At 37.4% G+C, this 13,925-nt stretch overlaps 1 protein-coding gene across 2 annotated transcripts in view; it reads left to right on the forward strand.

Annotated features, from left to right (window-relative positions):
- CUL4A (cullin 4A) overlaps nt 1–6,697 on the forward strand; it is a 57,523-nt gene extending 50,826 nt beyond the window's left edge. For both annotated transcript variants that reach the window (XM_019746552.2, XM_019746551.2), the window contains exons 19-20: nt 2,702–2,854; nt 5,119–6,697. In XM_019746552.2, the coding sequence (XP_019602111.1) occupies nt 2,702–2,854; nt 5,119–5,214 (249 nt within the window). In that variant the 3' untranslated portion in view covers nt 5,215–6,697. The remainder of the gene's footprint in view (nt 1–2,701; nt 2,855–5,118) is intronic.
- The last annotated feature ends 7,228 nt before the right edge of the window (nt 6,698–13,925 follow it).

Genomic DNA, 13,925 nt, shown 5'->3' on the forward strand with positions numbered 1-13,925 from the left:
TTCAGTCTCCAGTTTCTAGAGAACTCCTGCCCTCCCTCCACCTGCCCCTTGTCCAGTCTACTCAGAAACATGAAAATAGTTCCTTACCAGTTTAGTTTAGATTCCCTTGATTCTTTTGAGCATTTTCATGCCATTTAGTATCTTACACAAATTATGAAATCATCAATTCTTCATCTTTTAAAGTAGGCATACTACCTCAGGTTGTAAAAGTCTTGGCCAAATACCTGTAAGCACTTTTATATAAATGTCGATGCTGCTCGTTGATGGTTAGCCATTTGTATTGTTCTCTTTAATTAATTGCTTGTTCAAGTCACTGGCATATTTATTGGAGTATTCTTTTTCTGATTAGTAGAGGCTCTTTATATATTAAGGAGATTGGCCCGTTGTCATTTGTAACAGATAATTTTGTTGTGACAGGGTGTTTTTCACATCTGAACATTTTTTAGTTCTCATATACAGTCTTTATGGTTTTTGACTTGAGGGTCACTCCAAAGACCTTCCTTTAACCCAGAATATTTTTAAAAATTAACTATTTTTCTAGTAGTTTTTACATTTAAATCTTTCTTTGAGCAATGTAGAAATTTTAATATTGGAAAGCAATCTAACCACCCTCCCTATTCCAAAACTGAATTACCAGTGTCATTCTCTGACAACTTTGTCACCTTTGTTGTATGTCAAATTTACGTTATGGGTCAGTTTCTCAATTCTATTCTACAAATTTTATTTATTTCATAGCCAGTACCCAAATTCTTTCAATGTACCTATTCCTATAAATTTGTTCTCCCAATGGAGTTGGGAGTAATTTTATTGTCTTTGATCTTCCAACTAAGAACATTGACTTTTATTCAGAGTGCATTAATCTGTAGTTTTCATCTTTATTATACTAAATATTCAGATTTATATGTGAGCATATACAAGAATATGTATAACCTATCATACTAAATATTCTGACATATGTGTGTGTATATATGAATGTATAATCTCTGTCTTCCTCAGAGTTTTCTAGTTTTATTCTGTAAATCTTACATATTTCTTATTAGATAGTTCAACAGATACTTACTAAGCACCTATTGTGGGCCAGGTCTTCTATGAAGTACTGAGAATTCAGCTATTAACAACAAAGAACAATTCTGTTTCAAAGAGCTTTCAGTCTTGTCCAGTAGATAGGTTACCAGATGACTACACATCGATGAACTTGATACAGTTGAGGTAAAAAAGTTATGAGGAGAAGTACAGGAAATCCCAGTCTAATACTGTGGGTCAGGGAAAGCTTTCTCACTAAAGGGGAGACTAAGCCAGGAAAGACCTGGGGAGGCAGGCCACAGCCAGATCGTATAGAGACTGATCAGACCTATGAAGGATATGTGAAGGTACTACTAGCAGTTCTAAGCAAGAATGGCCACCCTATAAAGGGGATCTTTTCTCTTTACACGTATAATTAGTTATTGCCAGTGTGTATATATATGTATATATATATAAATGCTATTTACCTTTGTATTTATCTTGTATCCAGCCACTTTACAAAACTCACATTGGCTTTGATGGTTTTTCAGTATATTTTCTTGGATTTGGGGTTTTGCAGCTTATCTACGAATAATGTTCATGTGTCTGCTCTCTTTCAGTATACCTCTTTAGATCTCTTATTGCATAGCTAGAACCTCTAAAATAATATTTGTAAGAAATAGCATTGTTACTAGGCTTTCTCTTCTTCGTTAATTTTTTATCTCTACTATGGGGAACATTAACCTTTTTGATCCCAAAAAGTACCCAGATTCTTTCAGTGTGTACCTATTACTATAAATGTGCTCTCCCAATGAACTTGAAAGTAATTTTATCATCTTTGATCTTCCAAATAAGAACACTGACTTTTTTATTCAGGGTGCATTAATTTGCAGTTTTCGTCTTTATACTAAATATTCTGATTTATATGTGTGTGTATATGAGTATAATCTGTCTTCCTCAGTTTTCTATTCATTTGATCTTCCAAATAAAAACATTCTCCAATGAACTTGAGAGTAATTTTATCGTCTCAGCTTGGATTCTCCTTTCCTGAGTTCTTACCTTAACATGTGCACAGACCTCCCTCTCCCCCATCCCCCTTTGATCTGCAGACCTCCATTAGGTTGCCATTTAACATGTAGTTGTTACCAGTATTTGCTATTTGCTTCTGATAACAACTCTATCATGTTCAGGTTTTTTGTTGTTTTTTTAAATACTCCGTATATGCTAAAGTTTGTTTTAAATCAAGAATAGATTTTCAATTTTATTATGCCTTTGCAGCATTTATCAAGGTGGTCATATAATCTAACCTTGACATTATTGGGATAATCTGAGTTACATTAGTAGGTTTCCTAATGTTAAATAAAGTTTGCACACTGGAATAAATTTTGATGGCCATTATGCTTTGTTTTGTTTTTTCTACTGTGGTACTGGGTTTAATCCAGGGTTATATAGGGTTTTTATAGAAGTTTTACAGCTTTTTAATAAGGGAAATATGACTTCTTAAATTATCTTTCAAGTTTTGGCACTGAAGTTGCACTGTTCTTGGGAAGCTAGGTTTTATTAGAACAAATAAAAATGCTTAATAGAACAGGATTCATTGAAAGTTTGGCTTTCTTTTCATCAATGGTTTCTCATTAAACTCAACAGTATGAAATAATTAATACTAAAATATATCTTTACACTTTTTCTTTTTGTGCAGGTTGAAGAACAAGTCAGCACCACTGAGAGAGTGTTTCAGGACAGACAATATCAGATTGATGCTGCTATCGTCAGAATAATGAAGATGAGAAAAACTCTTGGTCATAATCTTCTAGTTTCTGAATTGTATAATCAACTGAAATTTCCAGTAAAGGTAAATGTATATTAGCTTAATTAAACCTGTAGTGTTGTGCTAAACCATTGACAAAGCATGTTTGATTCTCACTACCTTCAGAAACATACCATTTGTTTTACATATAAGTGATCATTTGCTGCAAAAAAAATCTACCTTTGTATATATAGTAAGTATAGGAAACTGGCACGTGATGATGGTAGGAACTTTATACCACATGTTCTTCATCACCATTGTAGGAATGATAGATACTTAAAATTCCCACTTTCAGGGAGGTGGTACTTGTATTTTCAAGAACAGAAGAGGGGGGTACCTACATGGAGCTATAGACACATTTATTCTCAGTAGCTGTAACAGTTCAGGTTATATCACAGGATTTTAAGGAAGTCATACTAACAACTAATTTACTCAGCATTTTACGAGCTACAAAGCATTTTCTACCTCAATAATATTTCCTCTTTGCTGTTGAGTAAAAGACCTAGCCTAAAACCTTTCAGTCCATGTGTATTTCCAGGACAAGGGTCACTGTCCTGGCTGTATGTGGAGTACAGGATAAGTGAAGGAAGCATTATGAAAAGCTCTTTAAAACGTGTATATCCACCTAAAAAGTGTGGGACTCTCATGACACCTGGCCTTTCGGTGACTGAACCCACTGTGTGTGCTTTTGGGGTGGAAGTACCCTGATTGTGTGTCGCCCAATTTGATAAAAGAGCAGCTGAACCTTCCTCCTCACCAAGAGGGTCAAATTGAGGTGGACCAATGAGTCCCAACACTGAAGTGGGAGTGCCGTCTTACCACAGCAAATAATGGGCTCCTGTACTTTTCAAGAGGCAACGTGTGCTCCATAGCACTCTGCACAGCCATGAAACACTGCTTCATACACCATTCTTTCCTATCACGAGCCAGAGCGAGTATTGATTTTCCCCTTTGCAGATGAGAGACCCAGCAATTAAAAAACTAAATAGTAAGTAACGTGCATACAGCCATAGCATCTAGTTCTGCCTTGATAGGTAATGGGGTTTCAGCCACATATTGTAAAATGTATCATCTATCGCTGAATAGAAAGTTAGGCTATTGGGAAATAGAATGTACCCCTTATACAGGGAAAACCTTGCTCATAAATGTCAGCATAGGTGTCCTTCCTAACAACACAGCCAGAGGCACTCTTCCTGGGCAGGCATGTCATGTCAATTCAGTCATCAGCTTTAAGCAAAGGAGCACTCAAAATCTGTGCTTATAAATACAGCATATGTAAGTACAGCATATATAGTAAATATATAACAACATACAGTACTTAGAGGGAAATGTCCTTAATGGATGAAAATGCCAAGATATCAGATTTCCCTCTCAAACAGAAATGTGTTACCTAATAGGATCTACCATGCTTGTGTACTCATTAGTGATAATGTTTTTACATTTCACAAGTTCCACATTTCCCATAGGAAGCCCTGCTCTGATGATAAATTCACACGGAAGGATTTTGATCAAGAGATAATGTTAAACATTGTCTTTGAAGTAGGGAGTTTTAGTCTATTCATTTTATAATTAGTTCACAATTATAAATGTGTACTGGGGGTGCCAAAAATGTATACATATTTTAAGAGATGTTACCTATGTATTCCTTTTCGAAGTTGAATTATAGTCGCAATGTAGTACGATATTCACTCAAAAGATGGCGTTAATCAAATGAATGCTAGCGTCACCATGCAACAGGCAGGACAATAAAAGAAAATGGCAGAAGCATGGTTGTCATTCAAGGAGCGCAAGACCATTTTGAAGTGGTATTTGAAATTCGAGAACGTTGTGGAAGTACGACGACAATGGAGGCATCGGGAGGAGGACCTTAAAGGATGTGGTGTACTGTACAAAACCGGCTACACTGGCGGTGCTTTGGGAAGAAATTGAAACGGCATGCGCAGTGCTACAAGTGGACACTTTGGTCAACGTTCCTCAAGCAGTAGTTCGCCGTAGTCTGAAGTGTCTGGACACTGATGGTAACCACTTTCAGTACCTCTTGTAATTGCAAAAGTCAAACGTGACTTGCATTCATCTTTTGTTATCGGTATATATTGAGTATTACCATTTTAATACAGATGTTTCCTTTCTTAAAATGTGTATACATATTTTTGGCACCCTCTGTATATATAATTATATATACATTATAATCACATCATTATAATCACAGTACGTAATTATAATCATGTACTTCATGCATGATGTTATATTTCCCTATGTTTGTGAATTTAATGCCACTAAACTTGAGGGGGTTTGTTTTTCTTTTTTAGCCTGGAGATTTGAAAAAGAGAATTGAATCTCTTATAGACAGAGACTATATGGAGAGAGACAAAGACAATCCAAATCAGTACCACTACGTGGCCTGATGCGTTGGCCAGCTGTTTTCTTTCAGTGAGACACTGGAATGTATCTTCAGAGTAAAACACTTCTGTGCTGTTTCCTGGGCTTTCTGGGATTGAGCCAGCATGGATACTTTGGCTTAGAAGGAAAGGAGATGATTTTTGGATAACCCTTCACAAGGCTTAAGGATTTGCAAATGGCATATGTGTCTTTTCTCCCTCTTGTTCTTTTAGGCATTTAAATTGTTTCCATTACTCTATGCAGAATGACTTTGGGATTGGACAAGAAGATATTGGTTAAATGAGGTTCCTTCGTAAGGTGGTGTTCTGTGGCAAAAAACTGAAAGTTTGGTTTGTTTCTGTGCGTGGGATCATGAATGCACAATTAAAAAGACCCTCTATGCTGCATTCTTTAGCTAAGATTACTTAGGTATTCCTGAACACAAGCTATCTTAGTTGATGAACACTTAGATTAAAAACAAGAAACCTTAATTGGTGACCATTAGGAAAAAACAGTCAGTGTCAAAAACTGGCTCATCAATTATGCAACCTAACTACTGGCATCTGTTTCACTTATTTTCAAAAGTTTTAAACTTTGATGACTAATTTTTCTATAATGAGGTTTCTCAGTGAGATCTCTGATGTGCCAATAGGACATCGGGTCTGATGTGTTTGATGCAGTGAACCCATCAGGGTCTTTATTTTATTGTCACTAAATTACTTGTGAATTTTCTGTTTAAGGTTGGGGGGATAGTGTGTTTGTGTTTACCATTCTGAGATTGAGTCTAGCAGTCCCTGTTTTTTTGCATTGGGGTAACTGCTGTTTGATTTATTTTTAATTGCAGTATTTGTATGATTGCTATAATAAAGTTTGGTTTTGTTTTTACAGTCACGCACAGGGACGGTCGTTGTTCTCTGTGCTATAACCACTGTAAAAAGTTTTATAGGAGACTTAAAGTCTTGATATTGTGAAGCAGAGGTTATTTTGTTGAAAGATTAAAAGGATTTCATTGGCACCTGGTTTCATGTTGTGTATGTATAGGTGAGGTTGAACAGCAAATGATGTTAGTACGGTAACTATAACAAAGATACTTTTATGATAACATTGAAAAGTACTTTATATTTTACATAATAGCATGTTTCATTTTGATTAAAAACTACCAAAGGAATTTTGATCATGGTATAAGTGTTTAAAGCAATATTTTCTGGAATATACCAAGTTTATATAATTTGATTTTGTGCTAAATTATTAAAAGATTCTGCCTTTTTGAAACATGCGTGTTTAAAATATGACAACTTATGGGTTTCCATTATGAAAATCCTCACTCCTTAAGTATCATCATTTCTATATTTGTAAATTTTCTTTGTGAGTTATATAATAATATGTGGTCTACAAAAGACCAAATAGATTTCTACTTCTTATATTTTAAGTTCATTGTCTCTAGAGATTAATATTGTAATTTAATGTAGACTTACTCTGAATAAAATTAGTTTAAATTGGCCTTAAAAATGACATTAATAAAACTTTGTGGTATGTGAATTACACATTCCTCATAACTCTCTAGCAACTTAAAATTCATTACTAGTACAACAGAGAACCAGAAGCAGGGCAAACATCCGTCACCCTCTCAGGTGTCCTCTTTCACAAACCACTACCCAGCAGAACATCATCAGACTGTAAAGGAAATGATTGAAAAGGAAAAGGCACTTAGACAAGAAGAAAGCTGTAAAATTAGGAAGTAGGTAAAATTATTTACAGATAAATGACTGCCAGAAAATTTAAGAGAAGCAACTGAAAAGCTGTAACTAGAAAAGAATTCACTAAGTTTTTAATTGAACACAAAATTAACAGAAAAGTGAAAATATAATGGAAGGTTATTTTTTCAATAGCAACAAAAAATGATAACTTGTAACAAGCAAATAAGTATATGAAAAGCATTTTGAAATGACTTAGGAACACACAGAAAAACTGAGTAAGTGAAAGGTATGGGCTATTCTTACATTTATCTATGCAGTATCTTAAGATGTCAATTTTCCCTTACTTTAAAACACAAATAGACAAAGTGACTAAAGTTTAAACAGAAAAGCAAAAAGGCAAGAATAGCCAGAAATTGTTTTAAAACCTATCATAACATGATTTAATTGAAACAGCATGCTGCTGGCACATAAATGGATCTCTGCAACCAAATAGAGTCCATGAATAAACCAAATACACAGGAATGCGTGTAGCATAATGGGGCATATTGTCAGGGAAATGGAAACTTTTCAACAAATGTTGGGAAAATTTGGGTTAACCACCTTGAAAAAAGCAAAGTTACACTCATTTTTTTATACTTAAATAAGTTCCAAGTGGTCAAAGATTTAAGTGTTTAAAAAAATGAAACCATAAATATAACAGACTTTTTTTTATTCTTAGAATGGAAAATGTCTAATCACAAATTAAGATCCATTATTTAAAAATGATAAATGACATTCTTAAAGGTCTACATGGGGAAAAGTTTAAAAGCCAGGGAAATTTGGGGATAAAAAGAAGACAATACTAATTATTTTCGTGCACACAGAATTAAAAGTTAACATAAGTGAGACCAACAACCGTGAGATAAGTGCGGATGTGTACTTGATGAGTGTTTGAGAGCATCAAATAGAGGAGATAGACAGTACAGACCCAGAATTAAAGGAAGGAAATATGAAACAGCTGGAGGAAGAGTGGAACCCAAGGGGGTCATTTTGAGACGCTTTTTCAGCAACTTTGCAAGTGTTAGGGCATCATCCCGTAGAGGGGTATACGGACCCAGGAGGATGGGACGGGAGACAGTCCTCTACACCCCACTACCTAGGCCCGACATCTGGATGCAGCAGGGCATGGGAACAGTGGAAGGCCAGAGCCAGATCTGCCTTTAGGGGTAAGTGGGCTGAGTGGGTGATGGAGGGCTGACTATGACAGCAAGCCCTGGAATAAGCCCCTGTGAGGTAAATGAGGTAAACAGGTGTGTGCTCACCATAGGGCTGAAGAATTGTGTTTGGAGGGAGCTCGTGTCAGCAATTACGGGATGTGGGGAAATGGAGCTGAAGTGAGATCAGCTGGGAGGACAGAGACCGACTGGATCAAGAGTGATGAGTGGAGCAGCACAGAGAACCACGGTGAGTGAGGAGCAGTGACAAGTGCCCGGTGGTTACTGCAATGTGGAGGGAAGGGAATGGCCCCTGGTATGTGCTTCAGAGCAGCAGGGGGGTTCAAGGAGTGGAGAAACAATGGCCTCCAGGCCCAGGGTAGATGGGACACAAAGATGAGAAAGCTACCACGTGGTGGGCTGCAAGGAAAGCAGGGTCCTCAAGACAGGTTTCAGTAGATGAGGAAATGGAGGAGCTGCTAGGACAGGGAAGCCGCTCTGCTCTGCTCCTGTGGCAGGAGCTCTGCTGGCCAACAGCCTTCTCTCTGCCAGCTTTCATCCACTGTCCTCAGGGGAGAAGAAATAACTCTGACGAGTTTGGAATGAGAAACAAGACATGGAGGGTCCCCGCTCCCCGGCACAGGCTCTTCTGCATCTCCCTGTAAGAACTGAAGAGGCCCTGGCTTCCGTGTAGGCGGCCTGGGACAGCCTTGGTTGTTTTAGAACTCGGGTTGGGAAGAGGAATGTTATTTATCTGGAACACCTAGCACAAACGTTCGCAAGATGGGGGTTTTATTGACGACTGATTTCTGAGAAGTCAGTAGAAAGGGCTGGGGTTGGAAGAGGTGGGAAATTGGCTCATACGGTGGACACCGAGTGCTGGACTCCTTAGGGAAGGTTAGCGGACTGCACAGTGGGATCAGACCTAGCGGCGCTCTCAGGAAGTGGGCCCTCAGTCGTGATGTGGGCCATTTTCCTCAGGGCCCTCTGACAATTGTTTTCATTTCGGACCATCTGCTTTCTAGAGCTGCACAGTTGTGGTCCTGGAATTTCCTTTGTTTCCATTTCTGTTTAGGTCCACTCCTCAGATCCCCAGTCTCGTTTTATTTTCCTGATTTGTTTTACTAAAGTAGATCCTTACATGATTTTCTCAGATAATGCATGGGAGACTAACTTTCTGATTCCTTGCTTGTCTGATTTACTTTGCATTTACGTTTAATAAGTTTGGCTGCATATAAAATTCTAGGTTCAAAATCATTTTCCTCAGAACTCGGAAGGCACAGCTCCATACATTCGTAGCCTTCTCATTTACAGCTCTAATGTCTGATGCCTTTTAGTAACTAACCTGTTTTTTGGTTTTTCACAAAACTTTTGAAATCTATTCCCGTTTTTCTATTTCACAAGAATGTGTCCAGATGTGAGCCCATTTTTATTTGTCCTTCCAGGACTCAGCAAACCTTCTCCTTCAGAAGACTGGTGACTTCTTCCTGTTCTGGGAAATGTTCCTCACTTATTTACATTGCATCTTCCCCTCCAACTTTTTTGCTCTCACTTTAAGAGGAAGTTTTGTTAGCTAAGAGGGAGTTCTTGCTAACCAGATGATCTTATAATGAGAGCCACCAGTCCCCACCCACAGTGCACTGTTCCATTTTTGTTTCTGGTTAGTTTTCCTGGCAATGACCTCTGTATCACACTACCATTTCTTGCCTTCTGATTGTGCAAGTTTAATAGTAGACTTTATATTTTTTAATGGCTAGAATATCTGCCTGAAACTCTCGAGGGCACTAATGCAAACTGTTCAAGTTCTTTTCTCTTTCCTCATGTCTAGGGTAGGGATGGTAAACTTTTTCTTTAAAGGGACAGAAAGTAAATAGCTTAGGCTTTCCGGGTCACCGTCACGTATTATTTTTTATTATTTTTCAAACACTTTAAATAAGTAAAACCATCTTAGTTCTCCCACTGTACAACAACCACAGGCTGCAGTGTTTCAAACCCACTCTACTGTCAGTGGCTGCTGGGTCGCTTAGCCCTGACGGCCCAGCACAGGCCTGTTCATACATCTCTTCTGTGCACATGTACACTTTCTTTATTGCTGCATTTCGTGAATGCCAATTCATCACTGAAAATTAAGTCCACACGTCATGTACTGGAAGGTGTGCTCACTCTCCATCCCAATCAGCCTGGGGACCTTCCTTACATCTGGGCTGCCCACTTGGATCACAGCTCTTCCCATAGTGTTTTACAATTTCAGGCTCTACTCATCAGTCTTCTTAAGTAGTTTTAGGGCACAATTTTATTCCTGAATCTGCAGTGTCTGGTACACAGTAGACACTCAATATAACATAGATGACTGAATGAAGAGGAGCCAATAGAAAAAATGAATAAGGATTATATAAGAATAAAGATATGGGAGCTCATCAACAAGACAAATAGTAACAAATGTTGGAGAGGCTGTGGAGAAAAAGGAACCCTCATACACTGTTGGTGGGAATGCAGACTGGAAGAAAAAAAAATGAAAAAAAAGATGGGAGGAAGAGAAATCAAGGAAGACGGCAGTTTTAAGGAAGAAATCGTAATGTGATGAAAATTGGGAAATATCCAATCTTCGGGGATTCTAGGGGCTATGACAGTTTGAGTGTGGGGTAGGAACTGGTTCAACAGGGTGCAATTAGTGGTAGCTTGAATCAGAGGCAGAGAAAGGGCGAGTTTCTTTTGGATGATGAAACTTGAACATGATTATAGACAGAATGGAGCTAAAAGAAAGGGAGGGGAAGAATTTGACGATAGGGAAAATGAAGATACGAGTTAACTGATGTGTCAAGTTTCTACAAAAATAGGATAAAAGTGGATTCAAAGCCCACGGGTATATGAGTGTTTCTACAACGTGTATTTGTGTGTGTGCATGTGTCTCTCTGTGGGTATGTTCGTGTATTTTTAAGTGTGTGCATCTGTGTGTGTGTGTATATGTGCATTTGTGTATGTGCATGAGGGTGTGTGTGCATGTGTTCTCGCTAAGAGAAGGTCATTATGTAAAGGAAGGTACAGATATAGATAAATGTGAAGTAACTGGATAAAAAGCTGAGGATATTTTTAAGGATTTTTATTATCAGTGATGTAGGCATCAAGGTCAACTGCTAAGTAAATTGAGACATTGCATTTTAAAGTGCACATGCTGTTCTGAGTCAGCTTCTCAGTGACAGAACTGAGAAGCAACACTTTCGAGATACTGAATCAGAGAGAAAGGTTAAGGGCTGGAATTTTGAAGTCAGATGACCCACAGATCAAAGCCTGGATCTGTCACTATCTCGGTGCCCTTAGGAAAATTACTTCCATTCTCTAAACTTGATTTTCTTATCTTTTAAAAGGAGATCATAATGCTCATTTGCTCATGGGTTGTTCTAAATTAATACATACCAAGGTATTTCTAACATGTACCACATACCACTAAAGATGAATGGACGCATACAGTGTAATTCTTGGCTCGGAAAAACAATTTTGGTATAAATCTGAAATCTGCCCAAAGGAGGGCAGGAAAGTAGGGGAAAGGGGAACGAAGAACAGAAATAAAATGATCTAAACACTCCAACTAAAAGAGATTTTGAGACTAGATAGAAAATTAAGACCAAAGTATACATCATCTATGAGAATGGCATTTTAAATATAAGAAAACACTAATGGTTTAAAGTAAAAGATGGAAAAAGATCTACTATGAAAACTAATCATAAGAAAGCTGGAGTGGCTATATTTATATCCAGTCAATTTCAGGACAAGGAGCATTTCCATAAAGAGAACATTTCATAAAGATAAAAGAGGCATCTGTCAGATTTAACCCTAAATGTAGAGCCCTCTAGTAACAGAGCTTCAAAAATGTGAAGCAAAAACTTAAGCTAAAAAGAACTCTAGGAGAAGCAGACAAATCCATTATTGTGGTTGGAGATTCAACACACTTCTTTCACTACTTGACCGACAGACAGAAAATCAGGAAGGACGTGAAACATTATCAACCAACCTGACCTCGTTGAAAATTACAGAATACTAAACCCAAAACATTATTTACAGTGCACAGGAACATTCATCAATGTAGGCAAATGGTGGGTCATAAAACAAGTCTCAATATATTTTAAAGGACTGAAATTATACAGAATATGTCCCTGACCACAATGAAATTAAATTAGAAATCCAACAAGGATAACTGGTAATTAACTAAATGCTTGAAAATTAAGCAATATGCCCCTAAATAAGTTATGCAATTCTAGTACAGATAATATAACACACTTTTAAATAAATAACCCAGGAGTCAAAATACATCATAAGGAAAATTAGAAAATATTGTGAGTTGAATGAATAAGAAAACATAACATACCAAAAATGTGTATGATACAATTAAAGAAGTATTTAGAAGTGAATTTATAGCTTCAGATGCTTACAACATTAAAAAAGTTTAAAGGTTTAAATGCAATGATATAAGTACCAACCTTAAAAAGCTAGGAAAATAAGAGCAATTTAAATCCAAAGGAAATACATGAAAGAAAATAATGAAGATAAAACTAGAAATCAAAGAAATAGAAAAGGGACAAATAAAGAAATCAGTGAAACCAAAAGCTATTTGAGAAAACAAAGTTGATAAACCCTTAGACCAAAACGAGAGAAAACAAAAAGGAGCTTAAGAGAACAGATCCTACCGAGAATGTTATGAATCAGTTTATGCCAATAAATTTTAATTTAGGTTACATGGTCAAATTCCAAGAAATTTGCAAATTACCAAAATAGACACAAGAAGAAATAGAAAAACAAAAACAGCTCTATATTTGTTAAGGTTATTGACTTTGTAATTTTAAATCTTTCCACAAAGAAAACTCTAGGGCAAGTGGCTTTACTGGTGAATTCTATTCAACCTTTAAAAAAAAAAAGTAATACCAATCTTATACAATCTGTCAGAAACAGAAGAGGTAAGACTTCACAAGTAATTTTATGAGTTCAGCATTACTTTAATACAAAAACCAGACAAAAATATTGCAAGAAAAGAAAATTACATGGCTAGCCCAGTGGCTCAGGTGGTTGGAGCGCTGTGCTCCTAACGCCAAGCTCGCTGGTTCGTTTCCCACATGGGCCAGTAAGCAGCATCCTCTACAGCTAAGACTGTGAACAACGGCTCTCCCTGGAGCTGGGCTGCCATGGGCTACCGTGTGCTGCCATGAATGGCCGGTGGCCAGTGTGAGTGGCTGGCAGCCGGCGACAGTTGCCGTGAGTTGCTATGAGCGGCCAACCGACTGCCTGAGCCCAGGGGAGCGCAAAGCTCATAATACCAGCATGGGCCAGGGAGCTGTGTCCTACACAACTAGACTGAAAAACAATGGCTTGAACCAGAGTGGGGCAGGGCGAGGTGGAAAAGGGGGGGGGGATAATTACAGACCAATATATCCCTCAACCAAATATTAGCAATTTAAATCCAGCACTATACAAAATCAGTAATATACCAAAACCAAGTCAAGTTTTTCCCCAGGAATACAAGGTTGGCTTAACATTTAAAAACTTGAAAAAGAAAGAAAAAGCATATAATCATCTCAATAGAAGCAACAGCATTTGGTGAAATTCAACACTCAATGTTGATTTAGAAAATAACTCTCAGCAAACGAGGAACAGAAGGGAAATTCCTTCATCTGTGAAAGGATGTTTACAAAAGATTTAAGCTAACATTATGCTTAATGGTAACAGACTAAAAGCTTTCCCCTTAAGGTTGGAACAAGGCAAGGATGTCTGCTATCACTGCCTTTATTCAATATTGTACTGGAGGTTGTAGCCACTGCAATAAAACAGGAAAAAGAAATAAAAGGCATACAGATGGGA

This window comes from Rhinolophus sinicus, linkage group LG04 (assembly GCF_036562045.2).
Source record: "Rhinolophus sinicus isolate RSC01 linkage group LG04, ASM3656204v1, whole genome shotgun sequence".
Lineage (NCBI taxonomy): Eukaryota > Metazoa > Chordata > Mammalia > Chiroptera > Rhinolophidae > Rhinolophus > Rhinolophus sinicus.